At 52.9% G+C, this 18,079-nt stretch overlaps 1 protein-coding gene across 2 annotated transcripts in view; it reads left to right on the top strand.

Moving 5' to 3' along the window:
- WNT7A (Wnt family member 7A) overlaps positions 1-17,834 on the top strand; it is a gene marked incomplete at both ends in the record, with an annotated part of 66,705 nt that extends 48,871 nt beyond the window's left edge. Inside the window, one exon of one of the 2 annotated variants that reach the window (XM_079713083.1) lies at positions 17,355-17,834. In XM_079713083.1, the coding sequence (XP_079569209.1) occupies positions 17,355-17,834 (480 nt within the window). The remainder of the gene's footprint in view (positions 1-17,354) is intronic. The other variant, XM_079713084.1, reaches the window with a different exon arrangement.
- Between the last annotated feature and the right edge of the window lie 245 nt (positions 17,835-18,079).

Raw genomic sequence — 18,079 nt, 5'->3', positions numbered from 1 at the left:
AACAAGGAGACACGACCGAGGCCGGTGGGGGGGTGGCGCCCACCCAGCGTCCCCGCGGGGTCTGGTCAGTGGCGCTGTTGGGATCCCGGAAGGAACCTGAACAAAGGGGTTACTTTCAGGGCGTACGTAGCGTCCAGGCTGTCCTCCGAGGGGTGCTGCAGCACCTGGGGCCGGTAGCCGTGGGGAGCTCGTGCTGCCCGGGGCCTGCGGGGCAGAGAGGGGACCTGTGGACTGGAGGGCGAGCAGTTGGAGGAGAGGGGCCGCCTGGCGGGAGCCGTGGCCCCAGGTAGAGGAACGGGGTAACGGCCACCACGCGGCCCTACAGAGAGGGGATCCGGGGAAGAGGTGTCCCTGCCCCTCTCTCTTCCTGCCGTCCAGTCTCTTGCAGGATGCCCCGCTCCCTGCTCCCCACTGCCGGCTGGGCCTGGCCAGACGCTGGAGGACGGGAGCCTGTGGGCGCAGGGTACACAGGTGAGCCTCCAGGGCCGGAGAAGGGGGCACAGAGGTGCCCAGCACACCCAGGCCCTCAGCCTTGACTCCAGCATGGCCCCCACCTTGTGGGTCTCCTTAGGCAGATGGCATGAGGGCCCCAGCACAGGGCATGGCTGTAGCACGTGCACAGTGAGGGACACCTTGTGTCACACACACAGGACGAAGGACCAGTGCTGGCCTCTGTTGTTGAAGGTGGTTTGGGTCACGTGCAGCTTGGAGACGAGAAACACGGGCAGCTGGGGCCTGGAGCCCTGGAAGAGGAAAGCAGCGGGACGCGGGGACCATCCTCCTGCCCGCGTCCCCTGAGTCTGGCCCAGGCAGGGCCTTCTATGGAAACCACACAGCCCCGGAGGAGGCGGCCTCGGCGCCCAGCACATCTGCCCCCTGCTCTCTGTGTTCTCCCCGACGGTGCCGCCTCTCCCAGGTGGCCCGGCTGCCTCGGGTCGGGTGGGGAGTGGGTTTGGAGAAGGTTCGGGAGCCAGGTCTCCTGCTGGGGGAGGGTGCTGGGAGCTGAGAGCGGGAGAAGGCACAGCGGCAACACGGACGGGCAAGGATGCTGCCGGGAGTGGGGCAGATGGGGTGAGGGAGGAGGAGGTGACCGTGGAGGCTCTCCGTGCAGGTGGAAGCAGCGCAGACGCGCCGCAGGAGCTGGGGGTGCAGGTCACACCAGGACAGGCATCTCCGTGTGGGAGGAGGCAGGGCGACGGGCCGAGCTGCTTCAGGGGGCCCACTGGCCACTCACGGTGGCCCCGGGGGGACAGTCACTCCCTCGTGTCTCTGCACTACCGCACTACCCAGAGGTCGACTCCCACCCGGCAACGTCTGGGAGAATGTGCCCTCCTTGTCCCTCTGTGTCACTGTCTTCTCTCTTGGAAATCCCCCTCCGGCGCCTTCATTGTACAGGCGGGGGAAACTGGGGCCCAGAGAAGGAAAGGGGCTTGCCCGCAGCCACACAGCAACGTGGAGGCAGAAGCAGGACCAGCGCCTGCCAGCTCCTTCCACCCCACAACCCTGCCCCCCACCCCTCCAGCACCGCGCCACGCTCACCCCGGCATCCTCAGCATTTGTTGTGTGGAAACGAGAAGAACTCACGGGTTAGGGGCCTATAGTGTGAGACGCGCCACACCAGGCCCTGATAGCCCTTCTCTCCTTAACCCCCACCATGTCCTCTGAGGAAAGAACTGCTCCTACTTTACAAGCAGGAGCAGATCACTGAAGAGGCTTGGGTGCCGAGTGACAGGACGCTTAACCAGGTGCGGCTTCACTGACAGGAGCCGGCTTTGTCTTGCAAAATGAACATCTGGATGTAGTTTCTTTCCGACGTTCAACAATCTATTCTATTCGAGGCCCAAGCTGTTTCCCATCCTTCCGTCTGCAGATTGTCACCTTGTTGGCCCCTGGTTCTCTTGCCTCGGCTTCACAAGATGGCTGCCTGAGCTCCCAGAATCACGCTTTCACACCACAGCATACAAAGACGGAAAACAAGAAGTTGCTCTCTCAGGTCTCTCTTTTTATCAGGTAGTTTCCTGTGTTTTCAGCCTCTGTGGTCAGCATCAGGCAAGGTGTGGTTAGGCCGCGGAGGGACGGACAGGGAGTGTGCCCTGTTCCCTCTGGCTATTTCTGCCATCACCAGCATGTGGTGGCCAGAGGTGGGATTCGAAGCGGGTTCTTGGGCTGCCTGGCTCTGACACTGGTGCCTTCTCCCCTGCTTCAGGCTGCCTTTTGTCACAGTGTGCTGCCATGTTGAGCCTGATTCTGACTGCCTGGGTCACTGCTCACCAGCTGGGGTGCACACGGCCCAGAACTGACCTCTCCCTGCAGAAGAGTCAGGCTGGCCAACACTGGGGGGTCAGACAGACAGAGCAGCAGATGCCCAGCTAACCCGCAGCCTCCACCTTCAGGGCCTGGCCTCCCCAAGGCCCTCAGATCTGCTTCCTGCTGTGACTTCAAACCCATGAACTAAGGACTGGCTATTGGGTCTATGTAAAACATTTTACTGCACAGACGAAAGGACCTCTGGGACAGTTAGGACATTTTAATCCATAAAGGACAGAAACCCAAGGCAGCTTAAAAACAAAGGAAATTCGTTAGTTCATGGAACCAAATGGTCCTGAGGTAATGGATTCAGGGCCAGCTTGATCCAGGGTACAAATGATACTCCCAGGAAACAAGTCCACACACCCCTCATCTCTATTTCTCAGCTTTGCTTTCTTAGTTAGACCCACATGGCTGTCAGATGCCTGTCCATAGCTGTCCACAGCTCTGCCCTCTGTATCCCATCCTGTTCCTCTGGCAGGAAATTACCAATAGTTCTTGTCTTCTCTTCACACCAAATCCCCAGGACTCACTCTGATTGGTCCTGACTTGCCTGAGTCACCAGCCCATACCTAGCAATGGCCAGAGGGAACTGAGAGTGATGACCGGAGGGAACTGGGAGTGGTGACCCGTGGGATCTGGGAGTGATGACCCGTGGGATCTGGGAGTGGTGACCCGTGGGATCTGGGGGTGATGACCCACGGGCTCTGGGGGTGATGACCAGTGGGAACTGGTGGTGATGACCCGTGGGATCTGGGAGTGATGATCGGTGGGATCTGGGGGTGATGACCAGTGGGAACCGGGAGTGATGACCCGTGGGATCTGGGGGTGATGACCGATGAGATCTGGGAGTGATGACCAGTGAGATCTGGGGGTGATGACCGGGGGAGATCTGGGGGTGATGACCGGGGAGATCTGGGAGTGATGACCCGTGGGATCTGGGAGCGATGACCCGTGGGATCTTGGGTTGATGACCCGTGGGATCTGGGGGTGATGACCAGTGAGATCTGGGAGTGATGACTGGTGAGATCTGGGGTTGATGACCCGCGGGATCTGGGGGCGATGACCAGTAGGAACTGGGAGTGGTGACCCGTGGGATTTGGGGGTCATGACCCATGGGCTCTGGGGGTGATGACCGGTGGGATCTGGGGGTGATGACCGGTGAGATCTAGGGGTGATGACCGGTGGGAACTGGGAGTGATGACCGGTGAGATCTGGGGGTGATGACCGGTGGGAACTGGGAGTGATGACCGGTGGGATCTGGGGGTGATGACCGGTGGGAACTGGGAGTGATGACCGGTGGGATCTGGGGGTGATGACCCGTGGTAACTGGGAGTGATGACCGGTGAGATCTGGGAGTGATGACCGGTGGGATCTGGGGGTGATGACCCGTGGGCTCTGGGGGTGATGACCCGTGGGCTCTGGGGGTGATGACTGGTGAGATCTAGGAGTGATGACCGGTGGGAACTGGGAGTGATGACCGGTGAGATCTGGGGGTGATGACCAGTGGGAACTGGGAGTGATGACCGGTGGGATCTGGGGGTGATGACCCGTGGTAACTGGGAGTGATGACCTGTGGAACTGCTTTAGGGTCCGCGGCTGGGGAAGGGCTCACCAAGGAGTCAGTGTGCAGAGCTCGGAGGCCACACTGCGCTCGCTGTAAAACAAGGCACAAAGAGAAGGGCGTCAGGAGTGGGAGAGGTCGGGAGAGGTCCGAGCTGGAGGAGTCCTGCTGGGGCTGGGTGGGGCGCGGGCAGGGCGCTCTGAGGAAGAGGTGGCATTTGCCGAGGCCCTGGAAAGGCTGGGATGGCCCGGGCCATGCTGGGATGAATGGAGGTGCATTCCTGGAGGAGGGCAGGTAGGAGGACCGGTTGCCCTGAGGTGGGGAAATCCTCCTGGGCTGTGTTTTTCCTGAGGACTGCAGTTTGGTGGGGAGGTGAAGGGGGGCGGTGGAATTCAACACTGGCAAACAGCTTTTGGCTTTAATACTCAGATGCCTCTCAGAATGCTGTGGCGGGTGACAGAGGCTCCTGGTCCCAGGAGCGCCATGTGGCAGGGACGTGTGGGAGCCAGAGGTCGCTGTCTGACCTCCCTCCCCTGAGAACTCCTCCTCCTCCAGGAAGTTCACCCCTAGATCATCTGGGCAGCCCCGAGAGTTTGGACAGCCCAGGAGGCCAACCTTGATGGTATCTGCTGGGTGTAATGAATCAGGAATCTTTCTGGAGCCAAGTTTCTCCGGAGGCCTCTCCCAGGCCTGGGAGCCCCGCCCTGGTAATTCTGGGCTCTGGGCAGCACCTGGTACATTGTTGGCACTTCCTGGGGGACCTGTCAGAAGGAGATTGATTTTCTTCCCTCCAGCGGTGCAGAAAATCCTTCCTACTGCTCCAGACAGGTTTGGGGCTGGGCTGGGGGACAGAGAAGCAGGGTGAGAGCAGTCCTGCCCCACCTGGTTCAGGAATCCCCACTGCAGACCCCACACCCTCCCAGGACAGGTGCTCACCGCCCCCCCTGCCCCCCGGCAGCCCCTCCAGTGCTGGTCAGCCTAGTGGGGACGGCTGGCATCTCACTGAGCTGGGATCTGTTGCCTATGACTCCCCTCCAGCTGGGGTCCCAGTCCTGTCCTCGGGACAGACACACAGTCCCTCCCATTCACCCAGCCCCAGGACAGGCCTGCAGAATGTATGCGGCGGTGACCAGGACCCTCCAGGCGGGGCAGCTCCAGCTCCTTTAGCCTGGGCTCTCCAGCCCCTTCCTCTCCACGTGTGCTCTGTTCTGTCCATCTGCTGGGGCGTAGCCCAGTTCTGAAAACGATAGAGCAAGACCATCTCCTCTCGTATTGTGAGCGCTAGACCTCTGTTAATACGGCTTCAGATGGTTGGCTTCTTAGCAGCCTCTTGGTTCATGGTGCTCTGGTGGTCAGCTAGAGCTTTCCATCTTTCTCAGTCTCTCCTATCTTGTGCTTCCGCAATCTTTTTTTTTTTTTTAAATACCAAAAATTATAGGTGTTCGTCCTACTTCTGGCTGTTTTTAACCACACGTTTTATTTAGTCTTTGGAAGTGACTAAATCCTGACTGGGATTATCCACTGTGGACACCCAAGCTGGCTGGGGCCAGATTTCAGTGGCACCAAAAGACCCTTCTGCTCCCCGAGAGGCCCCTTTTCCTGGCCACTCACTGTGCCCCAAATTTTCTCATCACACCCTCAACACATGCCCTTCCCCAAGCCTGGCCCCTCCTCCAGTCCCTCGTCTCAGTGCATGGCCTCCATATCCATCAGAGGGCCATGAGCCACCCCTGGGCCCCGCAATCCTCCCCCATCCAGTATTGCCTTCTCTTCCCTCCACTGCACCCTCTTCATCGGAGCTGCCATCATCTCTGGCCTGGGTGATGGGGACATTCTCTCTGGATCTCCATCCTGCCACTCTGACTCTCTGACCTCATTTCCACTCTCTTTGGCATGATCTTTCCAAGTGTCAGACCTCCTCACTCCCTGCACGAAAGCCCCTTGGCTCACAGGTACTCCAGGTGCATCCCTGCCCTGAGCGTCCAGCCCCGCCACCTCCCTGCTCCATCTCTTCTCACACGGCCCCAGCCATGTCTCCTCCGTTCCTCTCGGGGTCAGGCTGCATCCCTCCCACCTCTGGGCCTTGGCGTGTGCTCTTCCCTGGTTTGAACTACCGTTGCCCCATCCCCCTAAGTTTGGCTGATTCTTTTCTTTTTTAATTTTTATTTTATACTGGAGTATAATTGATTAATAATGTTGTGTTAGTTTCAGGAAAGTGGTTCAGCTATACGTATACATGTACATGTATCCTTTTTCAAATTCTTTTCTCACTTAGGTTATTACAGAATATTGAGCAGAGTTCCCTGTGCTATACAGTAGGTCCTTGTTGGTTATCTATTTTATTTTTTTAATGTCAGGTATTTATTTAGAAAGATTTTAGTTTCTTTTCCTTTACATTTTTACGTTTCTTCACTTTTCTCAGGTTCCATAGAAATTTTTTTTAAAACATTATTCCAAGATTGAATTTAAAAAATTGTTTTATTTTACATTGGAGTATAGTTGATTAACAATGTATTAGTTTCAGGTGTACAGCAAAGTGATTCAGTTATACATATGCATGTATCTGTTCTTTTTCAAATTCTTTTCCCATTTACGTTATTACAGAATATTGAGCAGAGTTCCCTGTGCTGTACAGTGGGTCCTTGTTATCTGTTTTAAATATAGCCGTGTGTACATGTCAATCCCAAACCCCCAATCTATCCTTCTCCCCTGGTGACCATAAATTCGTTCTCTAATCTGTGAATCTGTTTCTGTTTTGTAAGTAAGTTCATTTGTATCATTTTAGATCCCAGATATAAGTGATATCATATGATATTTATCTTTGTCTGACTTATTTCACTTAGTATGATAATCTCCAGGTCCATCCATGTTGCTGCAAATGGCATTATTTCATTCTTTTTTATGGCTAGTATTCCATCGTATATACGTACCACATCTTGTTTATCCATTCATCTGTCGATGGACATTTAGGTTGCTTCCAGGTCTTGGCTATTGTACATAGTGCTGCTGTGAACTTTGGGGTGCATGTATCCTTTTGAACCATGTTTTTCTACGGATATATGCCCAGGAGTGGAAATGATGGATCATGTGGTAGGTCTATTTTTAGTTTTTTAAGGAACCTCCATACTGTTCTCCATAGTGGCTACACCAGTTTACGTTCCCACCAACAGTGTAGGAGGGTTCCCTTTTCTCCACACCCTCTCCAGCATTTGTTTGTAGACTTTTTAATGATGCCCATTCTGACTGGTGTGAGGTGATAACTCGTTGTAGTTTTGATTTGCTTTTCTCTAATAATTAGTGACATTGAGCATCCTTTCATGTGCCTCTTGGCCATCTGTATGTCTTCTTTGGTGAAATGTCTGTTTAGGTCTTCTGCCCATTTTTTGATTAGGTTGTTTTTTTGATATTGAGCCGCATAAGCTGTTTGTAAATTTTGGAGATTAATCCATTGTCGGTCGCGTCGTTTGCAAATATTTTCTTCCATTCTGTGGGTTGTCTTTTCATTTTGTTTATGGTTTCCTTTGCTGTGCAAGAGCTTTTGAGTTTAATTAGGTCCCATTTGTTTATTTTTGTTTTTATTTCCATTTCTCGAGGAGGTGGGTCAAAATGATCTTGCTGTGATTTACATCCTAGAATGTTCTGCCTGTGTTCTCCTCTAAGAGTTTTATAGTATCCAGTCTTACATTTACATCTTTAATCCATTGTGAGTTTACTTTTGTGCATGGTGTTAAAGAGTGTTCTAATTCCATTCTTTTACATGTAGCTGTCCAGTTTTCCCAGCACCATTTATTGAAGAGCCTGTCTTTTCTCCATTGTATAGTCTTGAGTTTGGCTGATTCTAATATGTCCTTCCTGGTATCTGGCCCTTGCTGCAAACAGAGCAGCTCCTCCTGGGTCAAGTTTTCTTCGCTCTCTGTGTCACTCCTTCACAGCACTCACCAACTTGTAATTAGATTTGGGGGGAGTATTAATTCCATGGCTGCTTCTGGTGTGGGTCTGCAGGCTCAGAGAAGGCAGGGGCAGCATCTGTTTGTATCATGGTCCTCCCAAGGCCCCCACAGCAGGAGTGATGCCAGCAGCACACAATAGGTGCTCAATGCAAAATGAGTAAGTGAATGAATGCACATCAGAGCAGACACACAGTAGGTCCTTCTTTCCTTTCGCAGTTGGCCGGCACCTGTTCTACGCCAGGCTCTCTGCCCGAGGCTAGGAGGTGGAGGGGAATGTCCTGGCCCCAGCCCCCCAGGAGTGTCACAGGTAGCGTCCTCCAGGAGGAGAGGCTGAGATGGAATTCGGTCTAAGCTGTTGATGAGGGGTCAGTGAAGAGGGTGGGAGGAGCAGGACAGGGCCGAAGTGCAGCTGTGATGCTGGCCTGCAAGGCCGCGGTGGGAGCTCGGGAGCTCTGGATCTGTGGTGGGAGTGGCCAGACCTTGGGACCCCCGCCTCTCTCTGTCCCCGGCTGCAGGGAGGGCTGCAGGGATCTGGAGCTGGGACAGACCCTGCAGCATCTGACAGCTGGAGGCTGCCCTGTCCCGTGGTGTGCTGGTGCCAGGGCTTATCACTCGCAAGACGCAGTATTAAATAAATAATATTAGAGATTTGCAAGCTGATTGGGAAACCACCGGTAGCTTAAAATTGGCCATGGTGGGAGCATTTATCCCACAGGAATTGGCAAACACTACAAAACAGGGCTTTTTTTTTTTTTCGAGAGCCTGTTCACCAGCACATCTCTACATGTAGCTGTGAAGCAAGACCTCCCTTGAAGGGGGTTTGGGTGGTATATCTCCATGTCCACCACAGAGAGCTGCTGGCCTGATGGGGGAAGCTAACAGGTAGATAGTCATCACAGGGACAAAGTGAAAATTACCCAACAGCCCGGGACAGTTATGGAAACCATGAGGGAGTGAACGACTGCCCTGGCAATCAGGGAAGGCTTTGTGGAGGAGGTGACTTTTTTTCTGACAGTGTAGAATATTCAAATGGTACAAAGAACAATCCTATGAAAAGTAAGGCCCCTGATACCTGGTATCCTCCCCGGAGGCAGCTACTCCTACCAGTGTCTCACGTACTCCTCCAGGGATGTTATTCTGTGTTCTTAGGAACACACACGCACAGGTCTTTTCTGTCTCGTACAAACAGCTCCTGCTCTGCATACCTTCCTGCACCTCTGTTCTCTCCACTATGTACCTCACTAGAAAGTACAGGGCTGCCTCATTCTCTCTGGCAGCTGCAGGACATTCCAGTTTATTGGTGCACCATGATTTGTAGAACCAGTCCCCATTGGTGGATCTTTAGATCCTTTCGGCCTTTTGATATTTCAGATAATGCCTCTCTGAGGCTGTCATTTTACACATGCATGAGCCTCCCCGGAGGGTACATATTCTGTGGTGGAATTGTTGGGCTGAGCCTCTATAATGGCAGTAAAGATTGGCCTTCCAGATAAGGGCCAGCAGGTGCAGAGCCCAGAGGTGGACAAAGGGGAAAGAGGACAGACTGGGAGTCCCGGGGTGGGCTCGTGCTTGGCTGTGCCAGGAGGAACGGTGTGCAGCGCCGGGGTCAGGGCCCATGCAACGGGCACATTCAGACTAGGAAATTCGGGAGAGTTTTAAACAGAGACTGCAGGCCAACAACTTATGAATGGGTGGATAGAGTGCGGCGTACCCCTACAATGGAATATTATTCAGCCGTAAAAAGGAATGAAGTGCTGACACCTGCTATACCATGGATGAACTCTGAAAGCATTATGCTGAGTGAAGGAAACTGGACACACAATAGGCCACATATTGTATGAGTCCATTTATATGTCCAGAACAGGCAAATCTATAACGACAGAAAGTAGATTAGTGGTTGCCAGGGACTGAGAGGAAGGGAGAAACAGGAGCGACCACTGATGGGCACGGGGTTTCTTGTGGGGTGATGAAAATGTTCTAAACTTAGTGGTGATGGTTGCACGGCTCTGCATATACTAAAAACCACTGAATCGTGTACTTTAAGACAGTGAATCGTATGGTATGTGAATTATATTGCAACAAAGCTGTTTTGTAAAGGAGAGGTTGCTAATAAAACAAAGGACAAAGTTAAAGGAAACAAGGGGGATGGTGCAGCACCCTGGGGCTGGCACCAGGGTCCCGTTACTCCTTAGGGAGGTCGGGCTGCTAGAACCCAGGGGGACTCACAGAGAGGATGTGGGAGCCGTGACCTCTGCTAGAGGAACACAGCCACCCTGTGGGCCAGCAGGGAGGAGCGGGAGGAATACTAACCAGGACTTGGCTCTGCCCTCAGGGCTCCCTCCAGGGCCTTCCACTGGCCAGACCCACCTGGAAGGGGCGCGGCTGCATTCCCCGGTGTGCCCTGGGCCAGGCCACTCACCGATAGCCATCAGGGAACTAGATCAAGCTCAGGGGTGCCACCCTCTGGTCCAGCCTCCTGGGGAAGGGTGGGGAGTGCTCTGGAGAGACGTATGGAGGAGATCCAGCCTGCTCTGTGGTCTTAAGTCCCTTCCTTTCTCTGAGACTCAATTTCCTCACCTGTGAAATGGGATGGATATGCCCATCTCTCAGCAGGTGTCAGACTACCAGATGCCATCAGAACTCTGAAAATGCTTTGTCTGGGTTAAAAAGCAGTGTGGATATGAGGTCAGGATTCTCAGAGAGAGTCAGAAGCAGCCTCGTAAATCATTTAGTTCAAACCCCTTGAGTTCAAAATGGGGAAAACCCAGGCCCAGCGAGGACATCCAGCCGGTCAGCTGCAGAAACAGCCAAATCTTGACTCCAGAAAAACTCCCTCCTTCTCTCCTGGGATTTTTTTTTTAAATAGACTATTTTTTTCAGAAAAGTTTTAGGTTCACAGCAGAATTGAGGAGAAGGTAGAGCTTTCCCATATTACCCTCCACCCCCACAGTCATCACAGGGACAAAGTGAAAATTACCCAACAGCCCAGGACAGTTATGGAAACCATGAGGGAGTGAACGACTGCCCTGGCAATCAGGGAAGGCTTTGTGGAGGAGGTGACTTTTTTTCTGACAGTGTAGAATATTCAAATGGTACAAAGAACAATCCTATGATAAGTAAGGCCCCCCACACACACACATTCTCCCAGCACCAGTGTGAGTGGTGAATTTGTTACAGCCAACGTGAGGTCTTTTTAAAATCGTAAATCCTGCTCCTGGCCACCACTGGCTGCCCTGTCCACACACAATAAAATCCCATCTCCTGGCCCAAGGAGACAGGATGACTAAATGCCATGTGGTGCCCTGGATGGGATCCTGGAACAGAAAGGGGACATACGGTCTCAACCAAGGGAATCTGAATAAAGTACAGACTTCAGCTCATAATAATAAATATTAGCTAATTAATTAATTTACCACACTAATAAGTTTACATTTACCACACTAATGTCAGATGTTAGTCATAGGCAAAACCGGATACAGGATGTATGGGAATCCTCTGTACTATTTTCACAACTTTTCCGTAAACATAAAACTTTTTAAAAAGTTCAATAAAAAAGCACAGAATAATAAAAAAAAATCGCACCTCCTTAACATGGTTGGTAGAGCCTCTGGGGTGGGCCCCCCTACCTGTGCCACCTGGGCACCTGCACTGTAGCCCGGGCACCGCAAGGCCTTGGCCCTATTGTGCAGAAGCCTCGGGCCCTTTGCCCTCAGGCCCTTGGCCCTGCCTCAGTCCATCTTTCAAGTGGAGATGAAACGAGGGGACAGGTCTGTGCTGCCCTCTGCTCGGGTGTCCCCCTACTTTCAGTGTCACGTAGCCGCCCCTGCCTCCGCCCGCGCTCTCCAGCCCTGATCCTCTTCCATCTTCTCCGTCTCACTTTTTCTGTTATCTGAAGTGGGTGCCTGCTCACCTCTCCCCACAGCCTATCTTCTTTACAAGGGCGGCAGCTTCGTGGCCTTAACTTTACCGAGACCCCAGTCCTTGCACGGGGCCAGCACACAGTAGGTGCTCAGCATGTCCCAAGCTCTTCAAGTGTAAGGGGGTGTGCCCCAGAAATCCCCCTGAGCAGCTTGGAAGCTGGGAGCCAGCCTGGCCTCACGGTGGGAACACAGCGTGGCTTTGTCCCACACACTTCCTCTGCTGTTGTCCCCTGCTTTGGGCAAAGGGCTCGGTGCCCGTCTGGGTGACCAGCCCTGGCCAGGGCGGCTGTGATTATGCCCAGCTTAATGTGGACATAATGCGATCACTGAGGCTCTCAAAATGCAGAGTTTGCAGCATTAAGGGGCTGCGTGTCATCTGATTAGGGGCCCATACAAATGCCACCACGGCCTCAGGTCATGGGTGGCCACAGAAGAGGAAGGCAGCTGCCTGCCCAGCCCGGGCGCCTGGCCCTGGTTCTGGGGCTCGTTGCTCAGGGGCCACCACCGAGGACACATTCAGTGTCACAGATGCACAAATACAACCCAATGCTTCTTCACGACATCCTACCAGGGACTTTTTCTTAAAAAGCCAACTTGATTAGTCTAATTCATGCCCTCACTCAGAGTGTACAGGTCAGCACTAATATATTCACAGATATGCGCAACCATCACCACAGTCAATTTACCTCAAAAAGAGACCTACACCCTCTTCGGCCGTCTCTCCCCGTTTCTCCAACCGCCTCCCAGCCCCACTAGTCGGCCTTCTGTCTCCATAGATTTGCCTCTTCTGGACAGTTATACAATACGTGGTCTTGTTATACAATACGTGGTCTTGTGTGTCTGGCTTCTATCACTGAGCAGCATGTTTTCGAGGTCCATCCATGGTGTAGCAGGTGTTGGCACTTCATCCCTTTTTATGGCTGAATAATATTCTGAATGGATGGACTTCATTTATCTATTCATCAGTTGGGTTCATTTATCTGTTCATCAGTGGTCATTTGGGTTGTTTCCACTTTGGGGCTATTTTAAAGAATGCTGCTATAAACTTTGTTTTATCCGTTTTTTATGTGGATGTGTGTTTTCATTTCCCCTGGATATATGCCCAGGAGTGGAATTGCTGGGTGTCTTAGTGTGCCTGAGTGGCTACAACAAAATGCCCCAGACTGGGTGGCAGAGAAACAACAGAAATTGATTTCTCCCAGTTCTGGAGGCTGGGAGCCCGAGAGGAGGGTGGAGTCCTGATGAGGACCCACTTCCTGGCTCATAACTGGGGCCTTCTCACTGGGTCCTCACGAGTTGGAAGGGGCTGGGGTCTCTCTGGAGCCTCTTTTATGAGGCGCTAATCCCATTCACGAGGGCTTCACCCTTGTGATTTAAGAACCTCCCAAAGGCCCCACCAAATATCACCACTTTGGGGGTTAGGATTTCAACGTATGAGTTGAGGGGTGGGGAGCGGGAGACCCAGACATTGCGACCATAATCCTGCGTCATTTGGTAACTGTCTAACACTTTGAGGAACTGCCAGGCCATTTCCACAGGGGCTGCACCATTTCACATTCCCACCAGCAGTGTTCGAGGGTTCGTTCCCTTTTCTCCACATCCTCGCTAACAACTGTTCTCCCTGTATTTCCTCTTGTAGCCGTCCCAGTGGCTGTGAACTGGTGTCTCACTGTGGTGCTGATTTGCATTTCCCTGGAGCTGATGTTGAGCATCTTTTCGTGTGCTCGTGGGCTACCGTGCCCACTGCATTTTTATAAATTGCAAGTATAGCTTACATGCAAAACAGCACTCAGATCATCCATGTGGATTTAAAAGAATAATTATAAAGCACTCATCTCAAGGAACAGAATACTGCCAGGAGCCCCCTGGGTGATCCTCACCCACCACAGCCCCTCACCTCCTACCCGACGGACAACCACTGCCTTGATACTTATGACCCTCATTTCTTTACTCTCCATTGCACTCACCACCGCCTCTGTATGTGCCCCTAAACAACACAGTCCAGTTTTGCCGCCTTTGAACTTGACACACATGAAATCATTCTGTGGAAATCATCCACGATTGCCTCTTTCCCTCCCCACTATATTTCTGAGGTTGACCTCTGCTGCCATGGCTGGTCATGGTCACTGCCCTCGGGTGTCCTGTTGAGCCCACACGCCTCCGCTTATCCATTTTACCGTGGATGGACATCAGATCATGCCCGGTTTGGAGCCACAATGAATGCTGATGCTCTGAACATCCTTGAACCTGTTTCCTGTGCACACAAGCATATGATTCTCTAGGGCATACATCTTGGAGGGGACACTTCTGAGTCACAGCTCTGTGCATCTCAGCTTTCCAGGTGCTCTGTGGCCTCACCCACACTCAGTGTCAGAATCTGTTCTCAATGCCCCCTGCGCCCAGGCACCCGTGTTGGAGCCTCTGACGCACTAAGCTCTACCAGCCAGGCCGTGAGGCCTCAGAAACGCCTGCCCACCTCTGCCGCCAGCACACGTCACACCTCTGCACCTCGCTCTTCCCCACGCTTTTTAGGCCAACACGGAAAGGTGACGTTTGGGAACTATCTCCTCACTGATGACCAAAAGGGACATCTGGGGCTTCCCTGGTGGCGCAGTGGTTGAGAGTCCGCCTGCCGATGCAGGGGACACGGGTTCGTGCCCCGGTCCGGGAGGATCCCACATGCCGCGGAGCGGCTGAGCCCGTGAGCCATGGCCGCTGAGCCTGTGCGTCCGGAGCCTGTGCTCCGCAACGGGAGAGGCCACAACAGTGAGAGGCCCGCGTACCACAAAAAAAAAAAAAAAAGAAAAGAAAAAAAAAGGACACCTGTGTGATTTGGGTGGCTGCTCACCCACCACCAGCTGCACGTGTGTGGAGGTTGCAGGACAGTACGTGCTCTGTCGCTCTAGGTGTCCTGGAACCAGACATTCAGCTGACCAGAATCCATCCCTGTCCCCGAACACTCTGGATGCCCCGGCCTCGCTGGCTTGTTTGAGTGCAGACACTTTGGTCTTCCCTTCTGTTGAGTATACTGACCAGCACTGGTCACCTCCTCCTGGAAGCTGAGCATCTAGGGTTGGGACGACCCTGGACATGGGCCCATCCTTGGAGACGGGAATCTTATCTTGTTACCTCTGTGTCCCCAGCACCAGCACAGGCCCAGACCCAGAGGCAGAACTAAGTCTATTTTGGGGATATCTGATTTTGTTCCAGCCCTCTCACTTTTGTCAGAAAAGATGGAATTGCCTTCACTCTGTGTTCACTGAAGGCAACTGAGGCCCAGAGAGGGGGTGTGACAATCCCAAGGTCACAGAGCAAGTAAGCAGCCACCAAGCACTTGATTCGCACCCCTCGGCAGTAAGACCCTCGTTCCCGAACACCTCACAGACCAGCTCTAGGAGTCAGCCGAGCCTCGGTTTTTGCCTTGTTAAATGGAGTCACACTAACTCCATGGAGTTAAATAAGATGCCACGTATAAAAGCATGGAGCCAGTGTGTGGTGTGCACAGGTGAAAAATAGATGTCTAGTCATTTACTCATTCATTCACTTATTCTTTCACTATGTAACAGGCAAAGGCAATTTGGCAGTCTGGATGAAGAACCAGGAAAGTGACCCAGAAACCACGTCACTAATACATCCCCGTCCCAGTGCCTGGCACACAACAGCAAGTGTCCATTAGGATGAAATCAGGCTGTAGATGAGGAGGAAGCATGAGAAGCTTTAGTTCCAAAAATGCCTCCTTACACATTACATATAGTTTTTAAAAAAACAGAAAGAAAGGAGGGAAGAGAAAAATTGGAAAAAAAAAAAAGAAAAAACCTGAAAACAATATAAATATCTTGTACTAATGGGGGTTTGGTAAATGGTGTCTTCTTTTATTGCTGGGATATTCCAAAGCAGGGGTCAGCAAAATCCAGCATGTGGACCATCTCTGGCCCACTGCCTATACATGTAAATAAAGATTAAGTGAATATATACAATGGAATATTACTCAGCCATAAAAAGAAACGAAATTGAGCTATTTGTAATGAGGCGGATGGACCTAGAGTCTGTCATACAGAGTGAACTAAGTCAGAAAGAGAAAGACAAATACCGTATGCTAACACATATATATGGAATTTAAGAAAAAAAAATGTCATGAAGAACCTAGGGGTAAGACAGGAATAAAGACACAGACCTACTAGGGAATGGACTTGAGGATATGGGGAGGGGGAAGGGTAAGCTGTGACAAAGCGAGAGAGTGGCATGGACATATATACACTACCAAATGTAAAATAGCTAGCTAGTGAGAAGCAGCCGCATAGCACAGGGAGATCAGCTCATCTGCTCGGTGCTTTGTGACCACCTAGAGGGGTGGGATAGGGAGGGTGGGAGGGAGGGAGACGCAAGAGGGAGGGGATATGGGGATATAAGTATATGTATAGCTGATTCACTTTGTTATAAAGCAGAAACTAACACACCATTGTAAAGTAATTATACTCCAATAAAGATGTAAAAAAAAAAAAAAGATTAAGTGAAAAACAGTCGTTAGCTTTGCCTGTCCTTGAACTTCCTATCAGTGGAATCACACAGTATATTCTCTTTTGCATCCAACTTCTTTCATGCAACATTACATCTTAGAGATCTGAGCTTCTTGTGTGTGTTAGAAGTTCATCCTCATTTCTGTCCAGCATCTCATTGTATGATTATAATGAAGTATTATCATCCTCCCCGTTCTGCACATGGGGAAACTGCAGCTCCGCTGAAGCAAGTTGCCTGAGGGCACACAGCAGGTTCATGTTAGATCTGGGATTTAAACCCAGGGTCCAAATCTCTGCTTTTCACTCCCTGTACAGTGCTGCCCCTCATGCTGTGATGATGCCTGAGAGGTGCTGGGAACTCGGAAGAAGGAAAACATCATCCAGGCTGGGAGTCAGGGAAGGTGAAATCAGAGTCAGGGTTCCCAGACTCAGATGTGTCCATAGGGCCTGGCAGCTGCCACAAATGATCAAAGCAGACGACCTCTGAAAAAGCATAGCTTGCGGTCAGGCAAGCGATAGGGAGTGGTAAGGACTGTGGCGAGTTGAGGGATGCCGACCCGTGAGGGAGGCAGGTGCTGATAAAACTCCAGGTGTCATGCCGTGCGATGATGCTGGCTGAGGGGAGCCAGATGCAGCAGGACTGCCGTGCTGGCCTCTGTGGCCAGCAGGTCAGTGCCCAGCTGCACTGGTTATGAAATAATGAGTATCACTCCAGAGTTGCCAGATGCCCTGTTTGCCAACAAACCTGGCAGTCTGTCTTTGAAAGTCTCCTGGTTTTTAAATGTTGGCTCAAAAATGATTTTAAGCCTGTGCAGCCCCGAGAGAACCTATGTGTGGTCTGGACTGGCCTGAACTGATCTAAGCGCCGGCATGAGGACCACTCAGGGTGGGCGGGCAGGGAGGGGAGGCGAGTCCTGGGGAAGGCACAGCTCAAAGGCTGCAGGTGAGAGTGGTTCGAATCCAGGTCTCAGTTTCCTGCGCCAGAAAGAAAAACACACGCCAAACCCAGCCAGGCGGGGCAGGGGGCGGGCGGGCCAGGGGCCCCACTCGGCCGGCCACGCAGTGACGCGCTGTGCTCTCCCTGCCACCCCCGCAGATCCTGGAGGAGAACATGAAGCTGGAGTGTAAGTGCCACGGCGTGTCGGGCTCATGCACCACCAAGACCTGCTGGACCACGCTGCCGCAGTTCCGCGAGCTGGGCTACGTGCTCAAGGACAAGTACAACGAGGCCGTTCACGTGGAGCCCGTGCGCGCCAGCCGCAACAAGCGGCCCACCTTCCTGAAGATCAAGAAGCCGCTGTCCTACCGCAAGCCCATGGACACCGACCTGGTGTACATCGAGAAGTCGCCCAACTACTGCGAGGAGGACCCGGTGACGGGCAGCGTGGGCACGCAGGGCCGTGCCTGCAACAAGACGGCCCCCCAGGCCAGCGGCTGCGACCTCATGTGCTGCGGCCGCGGCTACAACACCCACCAGTACGCCCGCGTGTGGCAGTGCAACTGCAAGTTCCACTGGTGCTGCTACGTCAAGTGCAACACGTGCAGCGAGCGCACTGAGGTCTACACGTGCAAGTGAGCGGCGGGGCGGCGGCCCCACTGGCCGCACGCGGGGCGGCGAGGACCGGACGCTCTCCACGCCGCGGGCACGGCCCAGACCTCTGCAGCCGCGCTGAGCTTGTCTTATCTGCTGTGGGATCCCCTGCGGGGGACCCCTCCGGGGCCCCGAGTTGTCCACGCCACACCCAGCGCCGCTCCCTCGGCCCCAGACACTGCCTGGGGACTCCTTGGCCGGAGCAGAGCCTTCGCACCAGAAACTCTGGG

This window comes from Hyperoodon ampullatus, assembly GCF_949752795.1.
Source record: "Hyperoodon ampullatus genome assembly, chromosome: 10".
Taxonomy (NCBI): Eukaryota; Metazoa; Chordata; class Mammalia; order Artiodactyla; family Ziphiidae; genus Hyperoodon; species Hyperoodon ampullatus.
The sequence above is the reverse complement of the archived record's forward strand: the minus strand, read 5'-3'. Positions and strand labels throughout refer to the sequence as shown.